The sequence below is a fragment of the Chionomys nivalis genome, chromosome 13 (genome assembly GCF_950005125.1).
Source record: "Chionomys nivalis chromosome 13, mChiNiv1.1, whole genome shotgun sequence".
NCBI classification, from domain to species: Eukaryota; Metazoa; Chordata; class Mammalia; order Rodentia; family Cricetidae; genus Chionomys; species Chionomys nivalis.
Genome location: NC_080098.1, coordinates 49,859,979 through 49,882,409, shown reverse-complemented (window position 1 = coordinate 49,882,409; position 22,431 = coordinate 49,859,979). Strand labels below are relative to the sequence as shown.

The 22,431-nt window shown below is 38.1% G+C and overlaps 1 protein-coding gene across 1 annotated transcript in view; it reads left to right on the top strand.

Annotated features, from left to right (window-relative positions):
* Window positions 1-22,431, top strand: part of Gmds (GDP-mannose 4,6-dehydratase) — a 512,310-nt gene that overhangs the window by 221,647 nt on the left and 268,232 nt on the right. Inside the window, exon 7 of the mRNA XM_057787721.1 lies at window positions 20,056-20,183. Coding sequence (XP_057643704.1) covers window positions 20,056-20,183 — 128 coding nt within the window. The remainder of the gene's footprint in view (window positions 1-20,055; window positions 20,184-22,431) is intronic.

Below are 22,431 nucleotides of genomic sequence, written 5' to 3'. Positions count from 1 at the left end.
CCAAGAAAATAGCAGATGAGTTGAACATAAGAAATCAGTGTCCTACAATGTCACGTGAAAAATCTTCTTGGAGAAGCTATATGAATGCCATTTATAACAGTAGAATTTGGAGTTGGATGCCTTTAGTCCCTGCCCTCTAGAAGGAGAGGCAGGCATATCTCTGTGAGTTCAAGGTCAGCTTGGTCTACAAAGTGAGTTCCAAGGCAGCAAAAGCTACGTAACAAGACCCTGTTTAAAAGCAAACAAACAAACAAAACTAAGATACTGTTTTTCTTTGAACACTTTCACTGTGTGGAAATCTTTTGTGGAGCTATAGCAGGTATTTACCGCTCTGTTTCTATAGATACATACAAGCCACACATGGCTGACCTAGGTCAGGAAAGCAGTCAGCACAGTTGTAGTTTCAGGACTTTGTCCTACTCTTTCAAAGATGGAGCTCTCATTTTAGTCCCCTGGTGATTCATAAAACCCTTGTCTTTAGCTGTTACCTTCAACAAGAAAAAAAAACAAAAAAAAAAACGCTGTATTTGCTAGTAAACAACCATTAAAACAGGTTGCAGATAATCTTTTACTACATTAAATTACAGCAATAAAGTGTGAGCTGTTTCCTACAAATGAAAGTTTTTCTTCAAAAATTTTTAAAATTCATGACAATTTGGTGCTTTAGGAGATGATACAATGCATAGTATTAGAAAGCACCCTGTCTTTCCATGTGAGTAATACCCTGGAGTAAAATCCTCCTCAGAACGCCAGTTTACAAATTACAGTCGTGCTGGTATAGTAATACCAAGAACATGCAAAACAGTGTCACTAGCTCCATGTTTCATTTGTACTTTTTTTTTTTTTTTTTTTGGTTTTTCGAGACAGGGTTTCTCTGTAGCTTTGGAGCCTGTCCTGGAACTAGCTCTTGTAGACCAGGCTGGCCTCGAACTCACAGAGATCCGCTGGGATTAAAGGCGTGCGCCACCACCACCCGGCTTTATTTGTACTTTTATCAAAGGTGCTTTGTGGTTTCTTTTATAGACAAGTATTTGAACCTTAACTCACTGGTGGTGGTGGTGATGGTGGGGACAACAGTTGTTACCCGTTTTGAAATCTGGGGATGAAGTAATCTCCTATTGGAGTTCCATGGGGCCTTACTAGATTGTAACAACCATTTTGCCTGTTCATAAGTGGTTAATTGTTGGCTACTAACGTTGCCTTTCTGGTTGGAGTACAAAGTGATATCATCTCATTTGTCATTGTATGTGTAGCCTGTGATAGTCCACAGATGACTTGAACCTTTGGGGATTATAGTGCTGTCTGGCCCATCTTACTGTCTGTGGATAGATACAGTATAATTGCTTAGTCATGAAAGGCTGCTGAAGCCATCCTTGTTTTACTACAAGTGGTTATTACCATCAAACAAAATTTTTCCTGCCACTAAACAAGATGATACTTATACAATTGTCTAATTGAATCAAAGGTGTTTTCCTCCATAAGTTTCATAATTTGTACGTAACATTTATTTGAAACCAAACTGTTAATTGATGTCACATCTTCCTGCAGGATGGCCAGGCAGTTTTGCTGAGGCTACTTGGAAGTTTTATGTCTCTGACAAGTTATTCATTCAGATGTCAGTTTCCTCATTTACACATGGAAAGAATGACCATACCTGACAGGGACATTATGAGGGTCATATGCCTTATCAGTTCCATGTGCAGGTAAAAAGGGAATATATGAAAGATCTTAACAACATACCTTGTACATGTGAGCATTCTTTGCTTGCTTTTTCTTTTCTTTTTTACTTTTTTCTTTTCATTCCTTTTCTACCGTGTTCAGCAATGTTTTGAAGGGTGTTAGTTTCTTATCTACTTTCAAGGTAAAACTCTGTAAGACTCAGCTCTATAGTGGGATTCTAGTTACTCTTGAGTAGGACAGTAAGGAATGAAGACAACAAAATCCATGACTACAGGATTCACTGTATTAGTGTAGTCAGGAGACATTTATGAATTCTGAAAAGATAAAAATGGAAGTGGTGTTGGAGAATTACTTTCAATGTAGGAAAAGCCATTTGTACGGGGGATTGTGACAAGTAAGCCAATTCTATCTGAACTAGGAAAGTAGAAAACAAAACAATTAAAGAATAATGGACAAATAACAAAATTATCTATGAAAGATCATTTAGGAAATTCTGAATATTGTTTATAACCATTCATATACTATTTTTAATGGTCCTGTGAAACTCATTTGTGCAGAACATAAGGCTTTATTTTTAAAACACAATGAAAAAGCAAAAAGAAATATCCACTTTGCCTTTTAGATATACAATTGAGAAGTATATAGATATACATTAATTTGTGCAGTGCTAGGTATGGACTCTAGGGCCTCACACATGCTAATGGAAACACTATCATGCAACTGTATCTCAGGTCTATGGTTATGATTTAAATTACTAGCTATATATGTTTAAAAATTGTTTTTGAGACTATAATTACATCAACTTACACTTCCTGCCCCCTGTTCTTTCAAAATTTTGGCTTTTTTTCTTTAATTGTTGTATATAAATACAGCCTGCTCATTCCATGTAATGTTTCTTGTATGAGCATATTTTTAGGATTGACTATGTGTTTTGGATAACCAGTTGTGTGCTTTTCCCAAGGGAAGACTTTCTCCAGCTCTCCGTATTCCTTGGTTGCTTGTAGTTCTCTGTGTAGGGCTGAGGCCTCATGGGCATTCCTTTTCCCACATTATCATGTACGCTGGTGCCATTTTTGTTCTAGTAATATTTAGACAGCCGTGTGTGTGAGACTTCATGGATATAGTTTTTGATTTTTTAGGAGACACAATCTCACAGAAAACTTCCAGTTCCTTTTGCCCTAATAATCTTTTGTCCTCTCATTTGTAATAATTCCTGAGCCTTAGGTGCAAGAGTTCTGTTGTAGATGCTTCCTTTGGGATTGGGCTCTACAACTATGCATTTTGATATGTTGTGTTTTTCTATAATGATTACTGTCTGTTACAAAGAGAAATTTCTTTGATGAAGGGTGAGAACTGCACTTACCTATGGATATAAGGATAAATATTTAGAATATAGTCAGGTATTATTCTAATTAATAAAGGTAGTACTTGCAGATTTTCCTCTAATATCTATGACTTCACTAGCCCTGGTTAATTGCCTGGGTTTCCATTACCAGGCATGATTTCCCTCTTATTGAGGGCTCATAAGTTCGATTAGAGAGCTGTTACTTAATGCCAAGGTATTCTTGTTGCTACCTTACTTTTAGGATTATTGTACCCTGCTGGTCATTATTGTGGTTCATGCGTGTCATAGCTGAGTAGGGCTTCTGTTTGTTTCCTTCCTTTAGAAGCTTGCATGGTGCCTTCTACTACCATGAAAGCCTGTCCTCTGGGAGGTGGTTTTTAGGTCAGTTACAGCCTAGGGACCTCTGGGTTCTGTGTTTGAAGGTCATGCTTTCTTAAGCAATAGGAACTTACCTTCTACCTCTGTAGGACAACCAAGGGCTATAACAGCAGCTTATAAATGGCCCAGAGTTTCTTGAACAATCATTACAAACAGTTCAAAAGAGGGCTTCTCTTGCCTGGTGTTGTTTTTAATTATTGTTGTTATATGCCCTGTGGCTCTTGAGGGAATCAGTCAACCAAGGTGGGAAAATTTTATTTAAACTATATAGGTGTTGTGTGTGTGTGTGTGTTTAATAGTATGATTCCTTATGACTTTTTCAGAAATCTTTACTGTTGTTTTACCCTCCCACCTCCTTCTTCAGTATGTATCTTCTTCCCTCTCCCTAACTAGAGTTCTTCACCTATTTTTACCCATTTCCCCTTCACTTGTACACTGCTATTTGACATTGCCTTTTGAAATAAAATGCATATTGGGCTTTCTTTTTAGAATTTAGAGTCTAAGGTTTCTTTTTCAGTGTTTGCTATGAAACGTTACCCTCATCTACCATTTCTTGTGTGCTGAGACTAGAACCCTGGGCTTCAAATATTGCTAGCACTTGCTCTACCACTGATCCACACCCTTAGCTGCTCCTCCTTGTAGCTGCCTCAGGTGGAGATACAAGCCTAGTCTTCTGCGCAGTTTCAGTCAGGTCCTGCTTCTTATTAAAGGTGTGACTTTATATTCATTTCTCAACCTCTGTGAGTTATGGTTTACTCATCTGTGAAATTGGATGATGATAGACTTCACTTAGGGTTGTTATGGGCATTAAAGGAAATAGTGTAAGTGAAGCTATTAGCACATTAGCCTTACTGCCATGACCACTGCTAGGTTCCCACCTAGAGATAAAGATTCAACTTGTGTCTCCTCACAACTTAAAATTCAATAATAGTAAAGCAGAATGATATAGGTTGGAATATATTGCAGTGGTAGTATTTGCTTATCATACTCAAGGCCCTGGGTTCTGCTACTAGTATCACAAAAATCAATTAAACACAAACCAATAAATAGAAATAATAAATAGGGAAATAAATAACAGAATAAATAGTTTATTTAATTTGTTTTGCCTGGGTAAAGCATGAAGCTTTGAGAGCTTCTTTATTGGTAGTTAGAGAGTTACGATGTTAGAAGTAGTGAATGTATATCGTGCTAAAAATACTATCTGTGCCTATCTGTGCTTCTGCTGTGTGTGTGAGGCATATTTAACTTTTAGGTATTGTTTTGCAGATATTCTTGATGTGTGTTTATTCTAATGATTGATAATTTTTGCTGTTTAATAATTTATTTTAATGGTAAATTAATTTTTGTGACAATAAAACAATTTTCGATTCTAGAGTCTTCATCCAGTCACCTGACAGAATTTTTTAATGCTAAAATAGAACAAAAATTGCTAAAGCAGAGTGTACCTGCGGATTACTAACTTGTGGGGGTACAGACAAGGAAGTGAACTCTCAACAGTAGTGTTGCCCAAACAACACCAATATAATGACACCAGTTGGGAGATTCCACATGGTCTCTCCCCTAGATGAAGTGGTCAGTGGCTACTGAGAGAGGGAGTATTAGTTTCCTGTAGAGACAAGCTTTCCCTGAAGGCGGTTCAATTCGAAGCAGTCTTGGATATTTTATACTTAAGAGCCATGCTAAATGAACTCAGTAGTTTATATATACATATGTATACACATATATGTATATAAATGCAACAATAATAATTAAAGAAGAGATCATGAATTTGAGAGGGGGATAAATTATAGTACAGGTGTGGCCTATCACTTCTGTTATACTTCGTTTCCCCCATATGAGATTTGTTTCAGGGATATTTAGGTTTTCCAAATCACAGACATTGCTTTTATGCAAATAAATTACCAGCTGGAAGAGTTGTGTTCAGACTCTAAAATTCAATCCTAGGTTCATAGACTGGGTAAGAAGGAGGGAGGGAGAACATTTGTTTTCTTGTATATTATGTTCTGTATTACTTAGCCTTTTTATATCTGTGACTAAAATATCCGAGGCAACAATTTAAATGGGAAGATTTATTTTGGTTCATGATTTCGGGTGTTCATTTCATGATTGCTTGTTTTCAGGCACAAGTGGGGGGTGGCAGAAGCAGACAGCAGAGTGGAGGCATAGGAAAGGGGCAGTGCAAGATAGAGCCACTAGGGAAACAGCTCCAGTGACCTATTTCCTCCAGCTAGTTTCTACCTCCCAAAGTTCCCACCACCTCCAAAAATAGCGCCATCAGCTGAGAACAAAGTGTTTAACACATGAGGTAGTGTATGATGGTTTGCATTCAAACCATTGCATGGCAAAATGGTGGCATGCCCTAAAAACATTTACAGATATTTTGTTTTATTTTGTTTGCTCCTTAGTTATTTTTTAAAATAGAGTCTTCCCTTTTACTCGCTTGTTGTAGCGCCTGTTACTGCTTATGCCAGACCTATATGCACCATCCTGTACATTCCTCTCTCCTTTGGCCTTTGAATTGGAAGCCCAAAGAATTGGGTACCTCAAGAAGTGCTAGATGATCTCATAAGAAAAAGACCATGTGACAAGTAGAAATGTCAAAAAGTACCTTCATTGTGTTTTGTTCTCTGCTTATTTACACATACATTCTCTCTCTCTCTCTCTCTCTCTCTCTCTCTCTCTCTCTCTCTCTCTCTCTCTCTCGATCAGTTTACCTACCTACACATGATACTTAGTAGTCAGCCTTTATTTCTGTTTTTTCTTGCTCTTAGAATCAAGCCATCCTTTAAAAACTCAAAGTCCCAGTAAACTCACTAGCAACAGTAACTAGAGAAGATACAATGTTGCTTGTTTTCCTTGGGAGAATAAATTCCCTCTATACTCATTTGCCATCAGGATTTTGCATGTATTTGCTTCTCTGTGACAGGAAAGAACAATAAAACCATACCAAAAGAGCTAAGGAAGATTATTGAAGATTATTGTGGAAGGAGACACAGTTGCCATTTTATAGACATTTGTCCTAATTTCCTATCAGATGAAGAATTTGAATCAAAGGTCTTTTGAAGATTTTCTTACTTTGCAGTCTTCATGCTGGGATGGCTGTAAGCCAATGCTATTTCTTTACAGTTACTTTGAACATGAAATTCACATAAAGTGGCCCTGCTTTGTTTCTTATTGTCACTACACTTCCGAAGTGAGATGGAAGCTGATAAAAAATAAAATAAAATTTTAATCAAAGAATTTTAAGTTTGAACACTGTCAACTAAATATATAAACACTGTCATTATTTGAAATAGCTATATGAATTCTAATATAAGCCAAAAATATAAAATGGTATGTGGTAAGTCATTTGTTTAATGCTAATGTCATTCCTGAAAAAATGACTTGATTCCACAAGATGATATTTATCTCTCTATATTAATCCCAGGAACTTTCAACTCTTAGGTATATTGAATCTGCTTATGAGGAAGAACTCCTTCGTGTTAGATTGTCCCCAGATTCTTACATTCTGGGGGCGGGGGGCTCTGTGTAGAGATTTCCAAACATGGGAAGGCAGACAATAAATTTATGTGTGTTCAATATGGACACAAGCTGCCTGATATAGCCAGGGAATTTCTTTGTTATTACCTGACCTCAGTGACCCTCCATTGATTTGAAGTATGGCCTTGAGAAACAAGTGTATCCCATTCAGAGTTTAAGCATGCCTGAGAATTCACAGAAGAAATAATCAGGCTCACTGTATATTGTTTTTATAAAGAGATTTCTTACTATTTAAACCACTGAATGGACATGCATCTTTTCTCTCCTTGCTAAGGGAAGGGGGACTGAACACCTATCATGTGTTACAGACCATGCCAGACACCAGTCTAAGTGACCAATATAATGCTTGTCATTAAAACCTTGCAGTTGGGACAAGAAAACTAAAGCTTGATGGTATATAATTTTTTCAAGGGCTGAGGAGGGTGAAGTAGGAGCAACTCTACCCCTTGTGGGAGAGTTTGGGATACCCGCAGAGATGATAACAGAGGTGTCCAGTGGTAAGACGCACAGTGTGGACACAAATTTTCCTGCCAGTAGAAGGGCATGTCTAGAAGAGAGACTTTCTTGCCGAGATGTCTGCAAACAAAGACATGGCTGGCACATCTATGCACTTGGCACAGTTGTTAAGGCATATAATAAGGAAGAGACACTGGAGAGAAGAAATGTGGCAGACCACATGGGACTATTCTGCCTCTTTGGCCACTCAAGAAAGAGTATTGTAGCTAAATTTTTATTTAGAAAATATGGATTTTTAGTAGAGATGTGGAAGAAAGAAATGTGGGGACAAGAATGGCACCTTATAGCAATGGCAGGAATCCCAAAGGAAAAATGCTCAAGGGATGGACCAGATGGAATTGCTCATCAAGTTTGGACTTCTGATCTTTCTAAGACTCTGGCTTTAGAAATACAAAAACTCATGTTAGGTTTATGGAAAATAACTAATTAAGTATATCAAACAGGTTTATATGCACGTTTTTCAAGTATAACAATGGCATTAAGGTTAGTTAGAGCCAGAAACTTGAGTATTATCTGCTGGCTTGTTTTTCTTTATCTCTTTGTGTGCGTGTGTGTGTGTATGTGTGTGTGCACGTGCATGTGTGTGTGTGTGTGTGTGTTTGTGTAGTTTTAATCTTGGTCTAATTTTTCCAAGATATCTGTTTCTATGAAGCCAAAGCTAGTGTCACCAACACCTTTGTTTCCTTCAGTGTAGAAGAAAATGCGTCTCTTTTAATTCTCTTTGAGAAAGACCCAAGGAAAATTCATACAGTTCCTGCCTGGGCTGCAGCTGCTCTCTCAGCCACATGAAAGGATAGAAAATTCTTTGGGCCAACACAAGTAGGCTGTCCCTCTGGAATAAAAATTGGTGCAATCAGATTGGTAGAGTCAGGCCAACCCCGGTAGTACTAGACAAAAAGTGAAAGAGCATAGTGACGTCCTGTAGTACAGTGTGTAAATGACTTCACTACTCTGTGCCTGCTGGACTATATACAGAAGAGCTGCTTAATTAAGAGTGTTTGAGAAATACAGTACTCACAATGCAGAGAAATTATGTACTAGGGAAAGAGAGTGTTTTAGATTTCAAAACCAAATAGAAGCCTTCAGTCACCTTTTGTGTACAGAATGCCTGCATGTGTGTATTCTCTCTGCCTTTTCAGATGCCTAGAAACGAACTGTCTGCAGAGCCTTCTTCCTATCCCAGCTCCCTCCTTGACCCTCTGGTGACAATGGTTTTCAATTCTCCCAGTTCAGTTTCTCCCTCCTCACTAGGTCTTCCCTATCAGCATGCAAATATGTTACTTTCTCTTCATTCTGGAAACCATCACCTGTGCTGTAACAAATAAAGCTTGCCTGAAGATCAGATTGCAGAGCTAGCCTCTAGTTAACCATAGAGGCCAGGCAGTGGTGGCACATACCTATAATCCAGCAATCAGAAAGCAGAGGCAGGTGGATTTCTGTGAATTCAAGGCTACCCTGGGCTACAAAAGATAGATCTAGTCTAATAAAGAAACAAAGCCAAGCAGTAGTGGCTCACACCTTTATTCCCAATATTAGGAAAATGGAGACAGAAGGGGATATGGCTGGACAGAGGGAGGATATAAGGCTGGAGAAGACAGGAGCACATGGCATTTAGTCAAAGGATCACCCCTTTGGTCTGAGAATTCAGTAGAGGTAAGAACTAGTGGCTAGCTGCTCTGCTTCTCTGATCTTCAGGCAAGCTTTATTTGTTATAGCACAGACAAAATATCACCACAATCACCCGCTTAAGTACCTTGTAGAAAAAGCTTTCAGAAAAGTGTCTATGCATATTATCTCGAGATATTTCTATTCTAGACTGTTAGTCTTTCCCTATCCACACACAATGATAATAGGCATAGAGTCCAGGACCTTGAAGATACTTAAAAGGCTCTTCTGGTTTCATCCTGTCTTTAGCCCTGTCCTCTCCAGGAGCTTTTCCAAACTCCTCAGAAGCTAAGCTGGGCAGTGGTGGCGCACGCCTTTAATTCCAGCACTTGGGAGGCAGAGGCAGGCGGATCTCTGTGAGTTCGAGGCCAGCCTGGTCTACAAAGGGAGTTCCAGGACAGGCTCCAAAGCTACAGAGAAACCCTGTCTCGAAAAACCAAAAAAAAAGAAGCTGTCTGATTCAGGCCTGAGTCACCTTTGGGCTGCTGTACCTGTGGTCACTTCACCATCTGTTTTTTTTTTTTTTTTTCCATTACATAGAAGTGTTTGGGGCACTCCCTAGACACAGGCTTTGTAGACCTTTCTCCTGTCTGTCTGACCCTAAGTGGGCCAGTGTCAATGAACTTGGTTTGTGGATCATTTGTTTTATTGTTCACTTCCCTCTTGGTTCTCTCAGCCAGTCTCCAGACTTGAAATGGATGGTTCCCAAATGTGTACTCTCAGCTGCCACCCTTCTCCCTGGGTCAGACTGAGTCACACTAATTTAGAGATGAAAATTTACCCTTGTATAGGTCATAATTTAAAGATTTCATGTTCATCAGCTCTCTGAGAGATTGATTAGTGCATAAAATGAATGGAACGACATAAAACAGCAGTGAGGTAGCTTTTATATGTAAATTTGTTTTGATTGCTTGGGATTTATTGAGCAGGGATCTTTGTTTGACTAAGGTGGTGGTTTTGTCTCCTTGGGGATATAAAGGATAGTCTTCCAAAAGGAGTTATCTGTTCCTAAGGTCAACAATACCAAAGTTAAGAAACTCTTAAACAAGGGTTTATGGATTTAAGTTATCTTTCTGTTGAAATGTCGTGAAAATAAGAAAATTCTTTGAACAGTACTTTAAGCACATACTTATAAATACTTATCAAAAGACAGTACCCCTCCTAAAAAATGCACATTGTGAATTGTCCTCTTTCAAGCTTGGGATTCTTTTAAACATGCCTGCTGGATTGTGAGTACCTGCAGTTAAATTGTGTTGGTCTTGGCAAGGCTTGGTGAGCAAAATGAGGTATGGTCTCTCTGATCTCAGTAGTGTACTCAGTCAGCCATGACCTTCTCAGTGCCTCTTCTTTCTACACCCTGTCTACACCAAGCCACAGCCTAGGCTGTTCTCAGTGGGGTGGCCAGAGATTGCCACAAAGGAAACTCAGGCCCCAACCAGAGGTTCACATGGGGTTCAGGATGAATTGGAATGACTTCTTGTTTGCAAACTTTGTACTTTATGTAGCTTCAGAAAACTTTTAAATGGGCAATGGAATAGAATTTTTATGAGAGAAACTACTGTTTCTTCAAATAAGATTTGTGTGCTTACAGATAAAATTTTACAAAAACATGTATGTACCCATGAGTACATGCAATCTTGTCTGTATATTCACATTTGCATAGCTAATATAGCATACTCATAATTATGCTTTTTCTTAGGGAATAAATTGGCCAATTTTAGAACTGTGAAAAACAGACCTTTGAAATCTAGTCATTTTGATTAGCATAAGAATTATCACAATTTCTCCACTATGTTTGGGGAGTCAACATAGAGTGTCTTGTATCACATTGTGTGTAAATAGAGAAATTTTTTTTGTTTCCTGGTCACCCAGACCTGAGTGATTACACGGAAACTATATTAATTGCAACACATTGGCCAATAGCTTAGGTGTATTCCTAGCAAGCTCTTATATCTTAAATTAATCCATTTCTATTAATATGTGTTATCACCACAAGGATGTGGCCTACTGGTAAGGTTCCAGCTCTTTCTTTTTAAAAAAATTTATTTATATATTTATTAAAAGTTTCTACTTCCTCCCCTCCTCCCATTTCCCTCCCACTTCTCTCTTCTCCTCCCCCTCCCACTCCAATCTTAAGAGAAGTCAAGGTACCCTGCCCTGTAGGAAGTCCAAGGCCCTCCCCCTCCATCCAGGTCTAGGAAGATGTGCATCCAAACAGACTAGGCTCCCAAAAAGCCAGTACATGCAGCAGAATCAAAACCCAGTGCCATTATCTTTGGCTTCTCAGTCATCCCTCATTGTCAGCACATTCAGAGATTCCGGTTTGATCACATGCTCCTTCAGTCCCAATCCAGCTGGCCTTGGTGAGCTCCCATTAGATCAGTCCCACCGTCTCTGTGAGTAGATGCACCCCTCGCAGTCCAGACTTCCTTGCTCATGTTCTCGCCCCTTCTGCTCCTCATCTAGACCTTGGGAGCTCAGTCCAGTGCTCCAATATGGGTCTCTGTCTCTATCTCCATCCATCGCCAGATGAAGGTTCTATGTTGATATACAAGATATTCATCATTGTAGCTATGGGATAAGGCTAGTTCAGACATCCTCTCCTCTGCTTCCCAAGGACCTAGCTGGAGACATCTCCTTGGACACCTGGGAACCCCTATAGAGCTTCTTTCTCCTTTAACAGCTACATGGTGTCTCTCTCCTTTGGCAGCTACATTACATCTCTCTAACTCTGCCTTCCCTCCTCCCCCCCCCGTTCAGATTTTCCACTTTGCTATATTCTGCCAGAATATAACATATTCACAGTATCCAGAGGGGAATCTTACATCATTGCCTTAAAAAAGTCTCTATAGAAGTAGAATGTTGTGATTTACAGCTGATATTAAATAATCTTTTTATGAATAATACTTGGAAATAAAACTGTCACACATCAAAATTAACCTGACCCAAAGTATGTGCAACTTAATGAACTTCTATGCAGTTAGAATGACATTCAGAGCTGAAGCTGTGAAACTGCATGTTCAGTTGTTTCCAATATAATTTATTGTTATGTACTTATCCACCACCAAAACCAAAAAGAAAAAATATGACAAAACTCAAGCTCGAAGAAAATTAGATTTATATCACAATGGTTTCTTGTGTCCATAAGCTACATTTGATCTTTATTTATCCCAGTATGTTTAGCCTTCCTTATCCTCTTCTTCATACTTTATCTACACGCACATTTGTCTACATATATGCATGAAGATTATCAAATTCAATTATTTCAGTAAGTATACTCTTGATACATGAAATACAATCCAGTGTCTCTGGTTTAATACTGATCACTTAAGTTATGTTTTTATTAGTTTTTTACTTCTTTCCCTTCAGCTTTTGTTTTAAAATGTATGTGACTACAAGGATATTACATTATGTACCCAATGACATCATGCTAGAGAGTTTAGATCATTCAATATTATGTGTATGTGCATATGCAGTTACACATGTGTATACTTTGATGTCAAGATCAGACATAGGAATAAAGACAGGAAACTAGGAGTTTGCTGTGATTTAAGAGCTAACCCACTTTCTGATGTGTTGGTACTGGCTTAGCTTCACAGCTATCTGGTCATCTGTTGTCACAGGAATGAGACAGTGTCCAGGGCAGAACCACTGTCAACATGATCTTTAGATCAGAAGCCCATAAGAAACAAAGTGTAGTTGCCTGGAATATGAAACATTATAGGTAATTGCAATTATACATTTTGGTATTATAAGTAATGGTATAGACAAAAAAGTGAAACAAATTTTAGCCTTGCACATGGGTTTTATGTTCCTGTATATGGGTGTAGCATATTAAAACATAGAAAACAGGTTTATAGATTCCAGTTTCTCAGACCCCATTTGGTAAATTTATATAATTATGTCCTAAAATCTTAGTAGCAATGTGATAAAGAATAACAAAGAAAGAATGTATTTTTAAAAATAAAATCATTTTAAGCTTTCTTAAGACAAGTTTAAAATTGTGATACCTCCAAAAGTTCCTTTATTATACAGGATTGCCCCAATAGCACAATCACTGAGAAAGACAATTAATAAATGGGACCTCCTGAAATTGAGAAGCTTCTGTAAAGGAAAAGACAGGGTCAAGAAGACAAAACAGCAGCATACAGAATGGTTAAAGATTTTCACCAACCCCACATCAAACAGAGGGCTGATCTCCAAAATATATAAAGAACTCAAGAAATTGGTCATCAAAAGAACAAATAATCCAATAAAAAATGGGGTACAGACCTAAACAGAGAACTCTTAACAGATGAATTTAAAATGGCTAAAAGACATTTAAGAAAATGATCAAAAACCTTAGCCATCAGAGAAATGCAAATTAAAACATCTCTGAGATTCCATCTTACACCTGTAAGAATGGCCAAGATCAGAAACACTGATGACAACTTATACTGGAGAGGTAGTAGGGTAAAGGGAACACTCTTCCATTGCTGGTGGGAACACAAACTGGTACAGCCCCTTTGGATATCAGTGTGGCAATTCCTCAGAAAGTTAGGAAACAACTTACCCTCAAGACCCATCAGTACCACTTTGGATATATACCCAAAGGATTCTTAATCGTACCACAAGGACATGAGCTCAACTATGTTTATAGCAGCATTGTTTGGCATAGCCAGAATGTGGAAACAATCTAAATGCCCCTCGACCGAAGAATGGATAGGGAAAATGTGGTGCATTTACACAACGGAGTACTACACAGTGATGGCAGAGCGATCAGACGCTTAAAAGAAATCCCACACTAGCTAAGAACTGAGAGATATTTATTTATGGGGAAAACTTACAAATCAGGATTCTCTACTTGAATGGTGGATGGAGATGAGATCCAAACAATCCAAAGGAGCAAAAGGAAACCAGAGAGAAGGAGAGAAGGGGCAGACTCCGCAGTGGTGTCCAGGTATATAGTGTAAGAGGCCACGCCCCAGTAGGCGGGTAATTACAAGGTGTGATTACAGCAACACAGCGGAAAAAATAATGACATCTTGAATTCTGTAAGCAAACGGATGGATCTAGAAAACATCATATTGAGTGGGATAACCCAGACCCAGAACAACAAATATAATATGTACTTGTTCATAAGTGACTTTTAGACATAAAGTAAAGAAAAAACAGCTTATAAATCACAATCCCGGGGAACCTAGACAACAAAGAGGACCCTAAGATAGACATACATGGATCTAGTCTACGGGAAGCAGAAAAAGTCAAGATCTCCTGAGTAAATTTTGAGCATGGGGTTCATGGAAAAGGGTAGAAGGGAAGAGGAGGAGAAGGGAGGGGAGCAGAGAAAAATATATAACTCAATAAAAACAATTTAAACAAAAGTTATAGTAAAAATGATTTTTGTAAAGCAGAAGAAAGATAAAAACTATCACAGATATACATGCAATGGTAATTTGGAAAAGTTACTCCATTAACTTTAAAAGTTTATTCAAAGTATTTTTTAAAAATGAAGTAAAAAGCAGCAAATAAATAAATGAATAAAATTATTTTAAGCTTTTCCTAAGGTTTAACTAGTGAAGCATATGATTACAAAGGTAATTTTAGAACTTAAACATTAAATTTAAAAAAATCCATTGACAGTTACATCAAGGTTGATAAGAGTACTTAGAAACAGATTTTAAAAGGAAATAACACTTTTTCCTTCTTTGGAAACTACTAATTACTTGTAAAATTTAATGACTCAAATAAATAGAAAAGTATCTCCTGTACTTACTGACTGGAAAGCATACAGTTGTTACAGTGGAAGTATTTTCTATATTGAGCTATAGATTTAAATACAATCCATCAAAGCCACAATTTTCATTTTTGTGGGCCTTCAAAAGTTGATCCTAAAATTCATGTGAAAATACAAAAGAACAAAATAGCTAAGGCAGTCCTTAAAAGAACCAAGTTATACTTCCTAGTTTTAAAACTTACCAAGAACATGCAGTCAGTAAGGTGTTGTTACTAATGTATTAATAGACATTTGTCATAGGAGTGGTGTTGAAGTCAGAAATAAACTCTCTTTTGTGCTTGGGTTTCAGAAAGATGCCAGTTTAGTGGAGGAAGAATTATTTTTCAGTAGTCAGTGGGACAGTTGGGTATCTATATGCAAATGATGAAACCTGGGCCTTTTAATTATACCGTATACTAAATTAGTTATCATTCAAATCTAAACATAAGGACAAACAGACCAAATGCATAATTGTTTCCACTATATTAGATTAGACAAAACCTTGAGTAGAATCACAGTGTTGCATATAACCAAGGTAAAATATGCAAATGAACTTCATCAAAAAAAGAGAGGGAAAAAAAAAGAACAAGCAAAATCCAACCCGTACAAATATATACTTTACTGAGCACCACTGGAAGAGTGACAATAGTATGCACAGTGAGAAAATATTTTCATAGAGAGACTAGGATCCAGATTGTATAAAGAACCTTTCTGTTCTATAATTAAAAGATTAGAAATCCAGTTAAAACCTTCTCTAGAGAAGATATATGGTTGTCCAATAATCATATAAAAACAAAGATTGTTGTTTTAACAACAATTGTTTAGTTTTTAGAAAAAGAGAAGTCAAAGCCAAATCGGTACCTACTGAGATGACTGTAACAAAGAACACATACCATAACCAGTATGTGTTGGGGAGAATGCCAAGGAGTCAGAGACCTGATTCATTGCTGTGGAAATGTAAAATTGTTCAGCCCCTTTGAAAAACAATTCATAGTTCCTTATAGGCTATAACATAAATCAACTGTATGATCTACCAGTTCAACCCCTATGTATAGTCGCAATAGAAATTAAATATATGTCCACCACACAAAAACTTATACATAAATGTCCATTTCAGCTTTAGTCACAATACCTAAACTATGGAAACTCTATGTCCATCTGCTAGTGTATATGCAAATAAAATTTATTGTTTTCCTACAGAAGAACATTAACCATAAAATTGTAATGATGTTCTGAATCAAGGCACAACATGTATCAACCTACTTTGTTATTCTAAATAAAAGAAATTATCACAAAAGAGTTATATAAAATATCTAGAATAAGCAAATGATGTGGAATTCTCCTCTGTATGCTGTGAATATGTTCTATTATCACTGGTTAATAAAGAAGTTGTTTTGGCCTATGGCAGGGCAGAATATATCTAGGTGAGAAAACTAAACTGAATGCTGGGAGAAAGAAAGCCAGATCAGAGACACCATGTAGCTGCAGATGGAGACAGATTCTGGAGCCTTTCCAATAAGCCACAGCCTTGTGGCAATATATAAATTTAATTGAAATGGGTTAATTTAAGATGTAAAAATTAGTTAATAAGAAGCCTGAGCTAATAAGCCAGTGTTCCAATTAATACAGTTTTTGTGTGATTATTTGGGTTTGGGTGACTGGAAAAAGTATGTGCAGTCTCTGTCTGCAAAATGGCACCCATTTTGCTTCAGCATGGTTACACTTGCCCACTTCTCTCTGCACTGTCTGTCAGTAGGCCATGCCTATTTATTTCCTGTTGCTGAGTGATTGCTCAGGTTATCCTGGATGGAAGGTAAGTCAAATGAACTCAGACATTTCTTTGGACCCCAGAAAACATTAGTTTAATGATAATAGAAAAAATTCTCACTAATTCTTATTGGGTGTTTACTCTAATCGTTTGATATCATTTGTTATATTCATGTGTTTTGAGATAATATCTTAGTCCTGACAGTGACATAAACCTGTATTTACTTATAAACTTAAGTTTATACAGGCCTATAGAATATGAGCTCTTAAGGTCCAAATGAGGAGCAGAAGGAGGGAGAACATGAGCAAGGAATGTTGTAATAGGAGCGGCGGGGCTGCGTCTCCGGCACCCGGCCGCCCGCATGGCTAGCTTATGCCCCGAAATAATTGCACGGAAACTGTATTCTTTTAAACACTGCCTGGCCCATTAGTTCCGGCCTCTTATTGGCTAGCTCTTACATATTGATCTAACCCATTTCTAATATTCTGTGTAGCCCCACAAGCTGGCTTACCAGGGAGGATCTTAACCTGCGTCTGTCTGGAGTGGGAGAATCATGGCGACTCCTGACTCGGCTTCTTTCTCCCAGCATTCTGTCTGTTTACTCCACCCACCTAAGGGCTGGCCTATAAATGGGCCTAGGCAGTTTCTTTATTATTTAACCAATGACCTTCCTCCATCAAAGGAAGTCAGGACCACGAGGTGTGCACCCACCCACTGTGACAGTGGAACTGATCTATTGGGAGCCCACCAAGGCCAGCTGAACTGGGACTGAATAAGCATGGGTTGAAACTGGACTCTCTGAACATGGCGGACAATGAAAGCTGATGAGAAGCCAAGGACAATGGCACTAGGTTTTGATCCTAATACATGAACTGGCTTTGTGGGAGCTTAGCCTGTTTGGATGCTCACCTTCCTGGACCTAGATAGAATGGGAGGACCTTGGTCTTCCTGCAGGGCAGAGAATTTGGACTGCTCTTCAGTATCGAGAGGGAGGGGGAATGGAGTGGGGGGAGGAGAAGAGGAGTGGGGATAGGGGGAGGGGAGTGGGGGGAGGGGGCAATATGTGGGAGGAGGGGGAGGGAAATGGGAAACGGGGAGCAGGTGGAAATTTTATATAAAAAAGAATAAAAATAAATAATAATAATAAAAAAAATAAAATTTTTTCAAAACAAAAAATTTCACTAAGTATTTTATTTGAAAAGGCTCTTTCTTGATGGTCCTTTGTGCTTTGTCGATTGCCATGGAGAGATGAAAATGATTTCTTTTGTTGTTGTCAGGTTGTCTTGAGACAGTTCTCTTGTGTTGAAGCTGTTCATGCCGGCCTGAAATTTTAATGTTATATCCACCTCTTTTTTCTTGTTGAGACAAGATTTCTCTGCAGCTCTGGAACCTGTTTTGGAACTAGGTCTTGTAGAACAGTCAGGTCTTGAACTCACAGAGATCCGCCTGTCTCTGTCTCCCGAGTGCTGGGATTAAAGGCGTGCGCCACCACTGCCTAACTTGTCTCTACCTCTTGAGGGCTGGGATGTGTGTTCTGCATCACTTCCCCCAACTTCCGTTTCTTTCTTTTTTTTTTTTTTTTTCTTTCGAGACAGGGTTTCTCTGTGGTTTTGGAGCCTGTCCTGGAACTAGCTCTTGTAGACCAGGCTGGTCTCGAACTCACAGAGATCCGCCTGCCTCTGCCTCCCAAGTGCTGCTCAGAAGACTCCAACCTCACCCTTAAAGATGAAACCAGGGCGCCCACTGGTAAAAAAGGATGAAAAACAGAATTTGCTCTCAGTTGGCGACTACCGACACCGTAGAACAGAGCAAGAGGAGGATGAAGAACTATTAACAGAAAGCTCTAAAGCAACTTCCGTTTCTTAATGCCCTCATGAGGAGCAAGGAGTGTTTAAACATTTGGTTTTCCGTGGCATTCTCATCGTGCTTTTAAGGATACAAGATCACTGTGAATGTTTAGAGCTTGTGTTTAAACTTGTAGTCTATGTCCTTGCCAAAGTTTAGAAAATATATTTAGAAATATCTTCCTTATTCCTATGCCAGTTTCTTCAGAAGCCCAATTTTTTTTGTCATATTTACCTTCATTTTCTGCCTGCACAAAGAACAGAAGCAAAGCTCCTGACATATGTTGTTACTATCCATGTATCTAAACTGTAGGAAGTCATTAGCAGGCCTATCTTATAACCTTACCTAGATACAGAGACTTAGATAAACTCATCCCAGAAGTACTTTCATCATGTTAGGGAGAAACCTGGCACACACATCCTAATTATTCAGGGACACAGGAGGATCTCTTGATCCCAGAGCATAGAAGGAGCCTGGTCAACACATTTCCCCACTCTCTCAATCTCCCTCAGTCTCTCTTAGTCTCTCGCAATACCTCCCTCTCTCCTTCCCCCTTCCCTGTTACCTTGTCCCCATACAAATTTAATTATGGGTAGATATAATTTTTGTTTTCAATATATGTATTAAATAGTGTGTGTGGGTGTGTGTTGAGAAAGGATCTTATTATACAGCCCAGGGTAGCCTGGTATTGCAGGTCTCTACCACCATATCTAATTTGAGACTCCATTTCCATAAGGAAGAAATAATAAAGTAAAGGTGTATGGAAGTTATCATTAAGAAACTGAAAATTAAAACAATTTCAACACTTTTGCCAATTTATAGTACATTTTATCCAAACATTTCAAAATATTTGTACAATTTGTACAGAAGTCCATTATTGTAGATGACATTTACATGAAATTGGAAAATGACCTTGCAGTAAGTTTGGTACAGAGAAACTCTTGACTTGGAACTGTATCATACTTCATATTTTGTTGGATCTGCAGGTTTCTGGATGAGAGTGAGCGCCACTTATTTTGTTAAGAGAAAGGCAGTTCAAGGAAATTCCTGTTGGGTTTCCTGTAACTAGTTTTGCCCTGTAAATGGTCCCTTCCCTTCCTCTTCCCATGGGTCCTAGCATAGCCTTATTAATAGAAATATATGATGTTTGTGTTTTTTTTTTTAAAAAAAAAAGAAAGCAGGTGGTCTTAGATGTCTGTCTTTCATTCTGGCATTTCCCTTTATACAATCCTTTAGAATTTTCTGTTTAACAGCTGGCATTCCAATAGCTTTTCTTTGGCCTAAAGCCTGGGTTACACATTGGAACAGCAAATTGGGAATGTTAAGACATCTTCCAAAGAAGAAAGGTTTGTTATGAAAGTAGAGCTGATATGACACTTAGAGTTAGAGCTTCTTAGCTTGTCTAACTGACAGCTAATGATCGTTCTCCTTTTTATGTTATTGTTTTTAGGGGGGGGGAGATAGGATGAAAGAAATGCCCAGAGGCTGATACTGGGTTTGGTGCACCAAACTGTTAAATGTCAAATGTACTCCACTGATAATACATCTTTTGTTTCTTTTTAGGAGCAAATTTTGTTACTCGAAAAATTAGCCGGTCAGTAGCTAAGATTTACCTTGGACAACTGGAATGTTTCAGTTTGGGAAATCTGGATGCCAAACGAGACTGGGGCCATGCCAAGGACTATGTAGAGGTAAGACCTGACTCATTACATTAGAACTGCCTGCATCAGTTGGTACTTTTAATGCCAGGCCTGCAGTGAGAAGGTTGACCTAGAAGTGGTCAGACATAAGCTTCTGCTGACACAAATATGGTTAAAAATGTTAAACTCTGTTGAAGGATGCATGGTTCAGAAGCATAGATTGGGCATGCTGATTCTACTTAACAAAGAAATCCTTCCCAAACTTTCTTTTAATTTGATTGAAACAAAAGTGCTGGCCAGTACTTTGATGAATGTGTAAATTGGTGTTTATAGTGTTGGAAGGTTATTATTTGCTCTCTACAGTTTTTATCAACCTGACTTGTTTCATATTTCCCTCCTTTCCCACCCCAACGTTCACAATACCACCAGTTCTCATATCTTCAACAAATAATATCCGATCTTGGATTACTTAAACTAAACCTTTAGCATGCAGTCTCTCAAGTTCCTCTTAGAATACTGCTGTTATGGAGCTCTAGGTTCTGTGCTAAATGGTTGGCCATAAGCCCACATACTTCCTGCCATTGCATATCCCTGAACTTTACCCATCGTGGTTCTGTTACAAAATAACATGGTATAGTTAGAAAGTTGACTATGGTAAAGTTAGAGGTGTCCACTCCTGGAATTCCTATCAAGTTAACATAGCTTTTGTTCACTCAGTTACATGCAGATAGCACAGTTTTCTTTTTTATTTCTTTTAAACAAAATTTGCTTTGTTCTGATTACCATGCTTTTAAACATCCATTGCTGGAAAAGTTGAAACCTTAAATGGAGGCAAGTTTTGTAACAATGAGCATGTTATTTTCTTAATAATATTCATGGTGTCTAGCATTCTGTTACTCACCTGCATATACGTAGAAATGCTGAAAACACTATCTCTAAATGCACCTGCTTCAAGGATCAAATATACTCAATTACATTCAATTTATTTTTTTATTTTGAGCAAGAGAGAGAGAGACTGACTAGATTCATAACTCAGAAATTCATTAAATTTTGATAGTCACGTAGATGCTCCACCATGTTTTGCAAATGCCTTGTCCATGTTGCACTTCCTTTCATTCTTTATCACCATGTCTTTGAGATAAATATATGTAAACCTTTACGGTAGGAGTGAAAAAATGACATTTTGTTTTTGTTTGTTTGTTCATTTGTTTTGATTTGTTTTTTGAGGCAGGGTTTCTCTGTGTAACAGTCCTTATGTCCTGGAGCTCACTTGGTAGAGTGAGTTCCTCGAACCCACTTAGATCTACCTGCTGCTGCCTCCCAAGTGCTGGGATTAAAGATGTGTGCCACCACCTTCTGGCAGAGAAATGACATTTTTAATTAGACAAAAAATTCAATATAAAGCAATGTGAGTGGTAATAGGCACATAAATGATGAGAGAAGCTTGTTAGAATCAGTGACCCTGTGTCCTTCTCACACTTGAAAGGGTCAAGTACCCCTTCTAGGAGGTACAGCCAGCTCTTCATACAAAGGCCTATTTGTATTCATGTAAAAATTAAAAGCTCATAAGCATTTTAGCTTAAATGCTTTTCAAAGGTTGTCTTAAATGAAGTCACAGTTGTAAGTGACAAGTCAGTGTAGTACTATATGCCCCAAAGCGAAAATATGAAAAGATCAACCTGTGATTACGGTGATTAGGTCTTTTAATAAAAAATGGGAAAGTGTCACATGGCACACAACCCAGTCACTTTCACACAGTAAGGCCCTATGACAGCTCAGGCTTTTTGTTCTTCTAGACAAGTGGTTTTGTGTATGGAGGATTCTGGGTTTCCAGCAGTAACATATGTTGTTAATGTAAGAAGCTGTTTTATAGTTCTCATTTATATGTTCTCAAATAAGTCTAAATTACTTGGTTCCTGAAAAAAAGAAACGGCATTATTTAAAATTTTGTAGTTTGCTGCATTTTATTTAAAGAAGTAGTGTCATTTCTTTTGGTTCTAAGCTTATTAAAATGAGATTACTTTAGAGATTTGCAATTACATTTTTTTTTTTTACCAGAAATAAAGGCAACAGTCATAAAAGTACAGAGGAGCATGACTTGTTTAAGAAACATGTGTTTCCTGACGGACGATCAGCCTATTGGCAGGTGTAGAACAAACAGGTCATACTAACATCTCATTTACACATATTAATTGCACACAGTGCCTCTCATTTAAACATAAAACTATTGGTAAATCTAGAAGTTTTTCATATAGGTGTGGAGAACAATTGCTTTTCTTGCTTCAACATGGTAGATCCC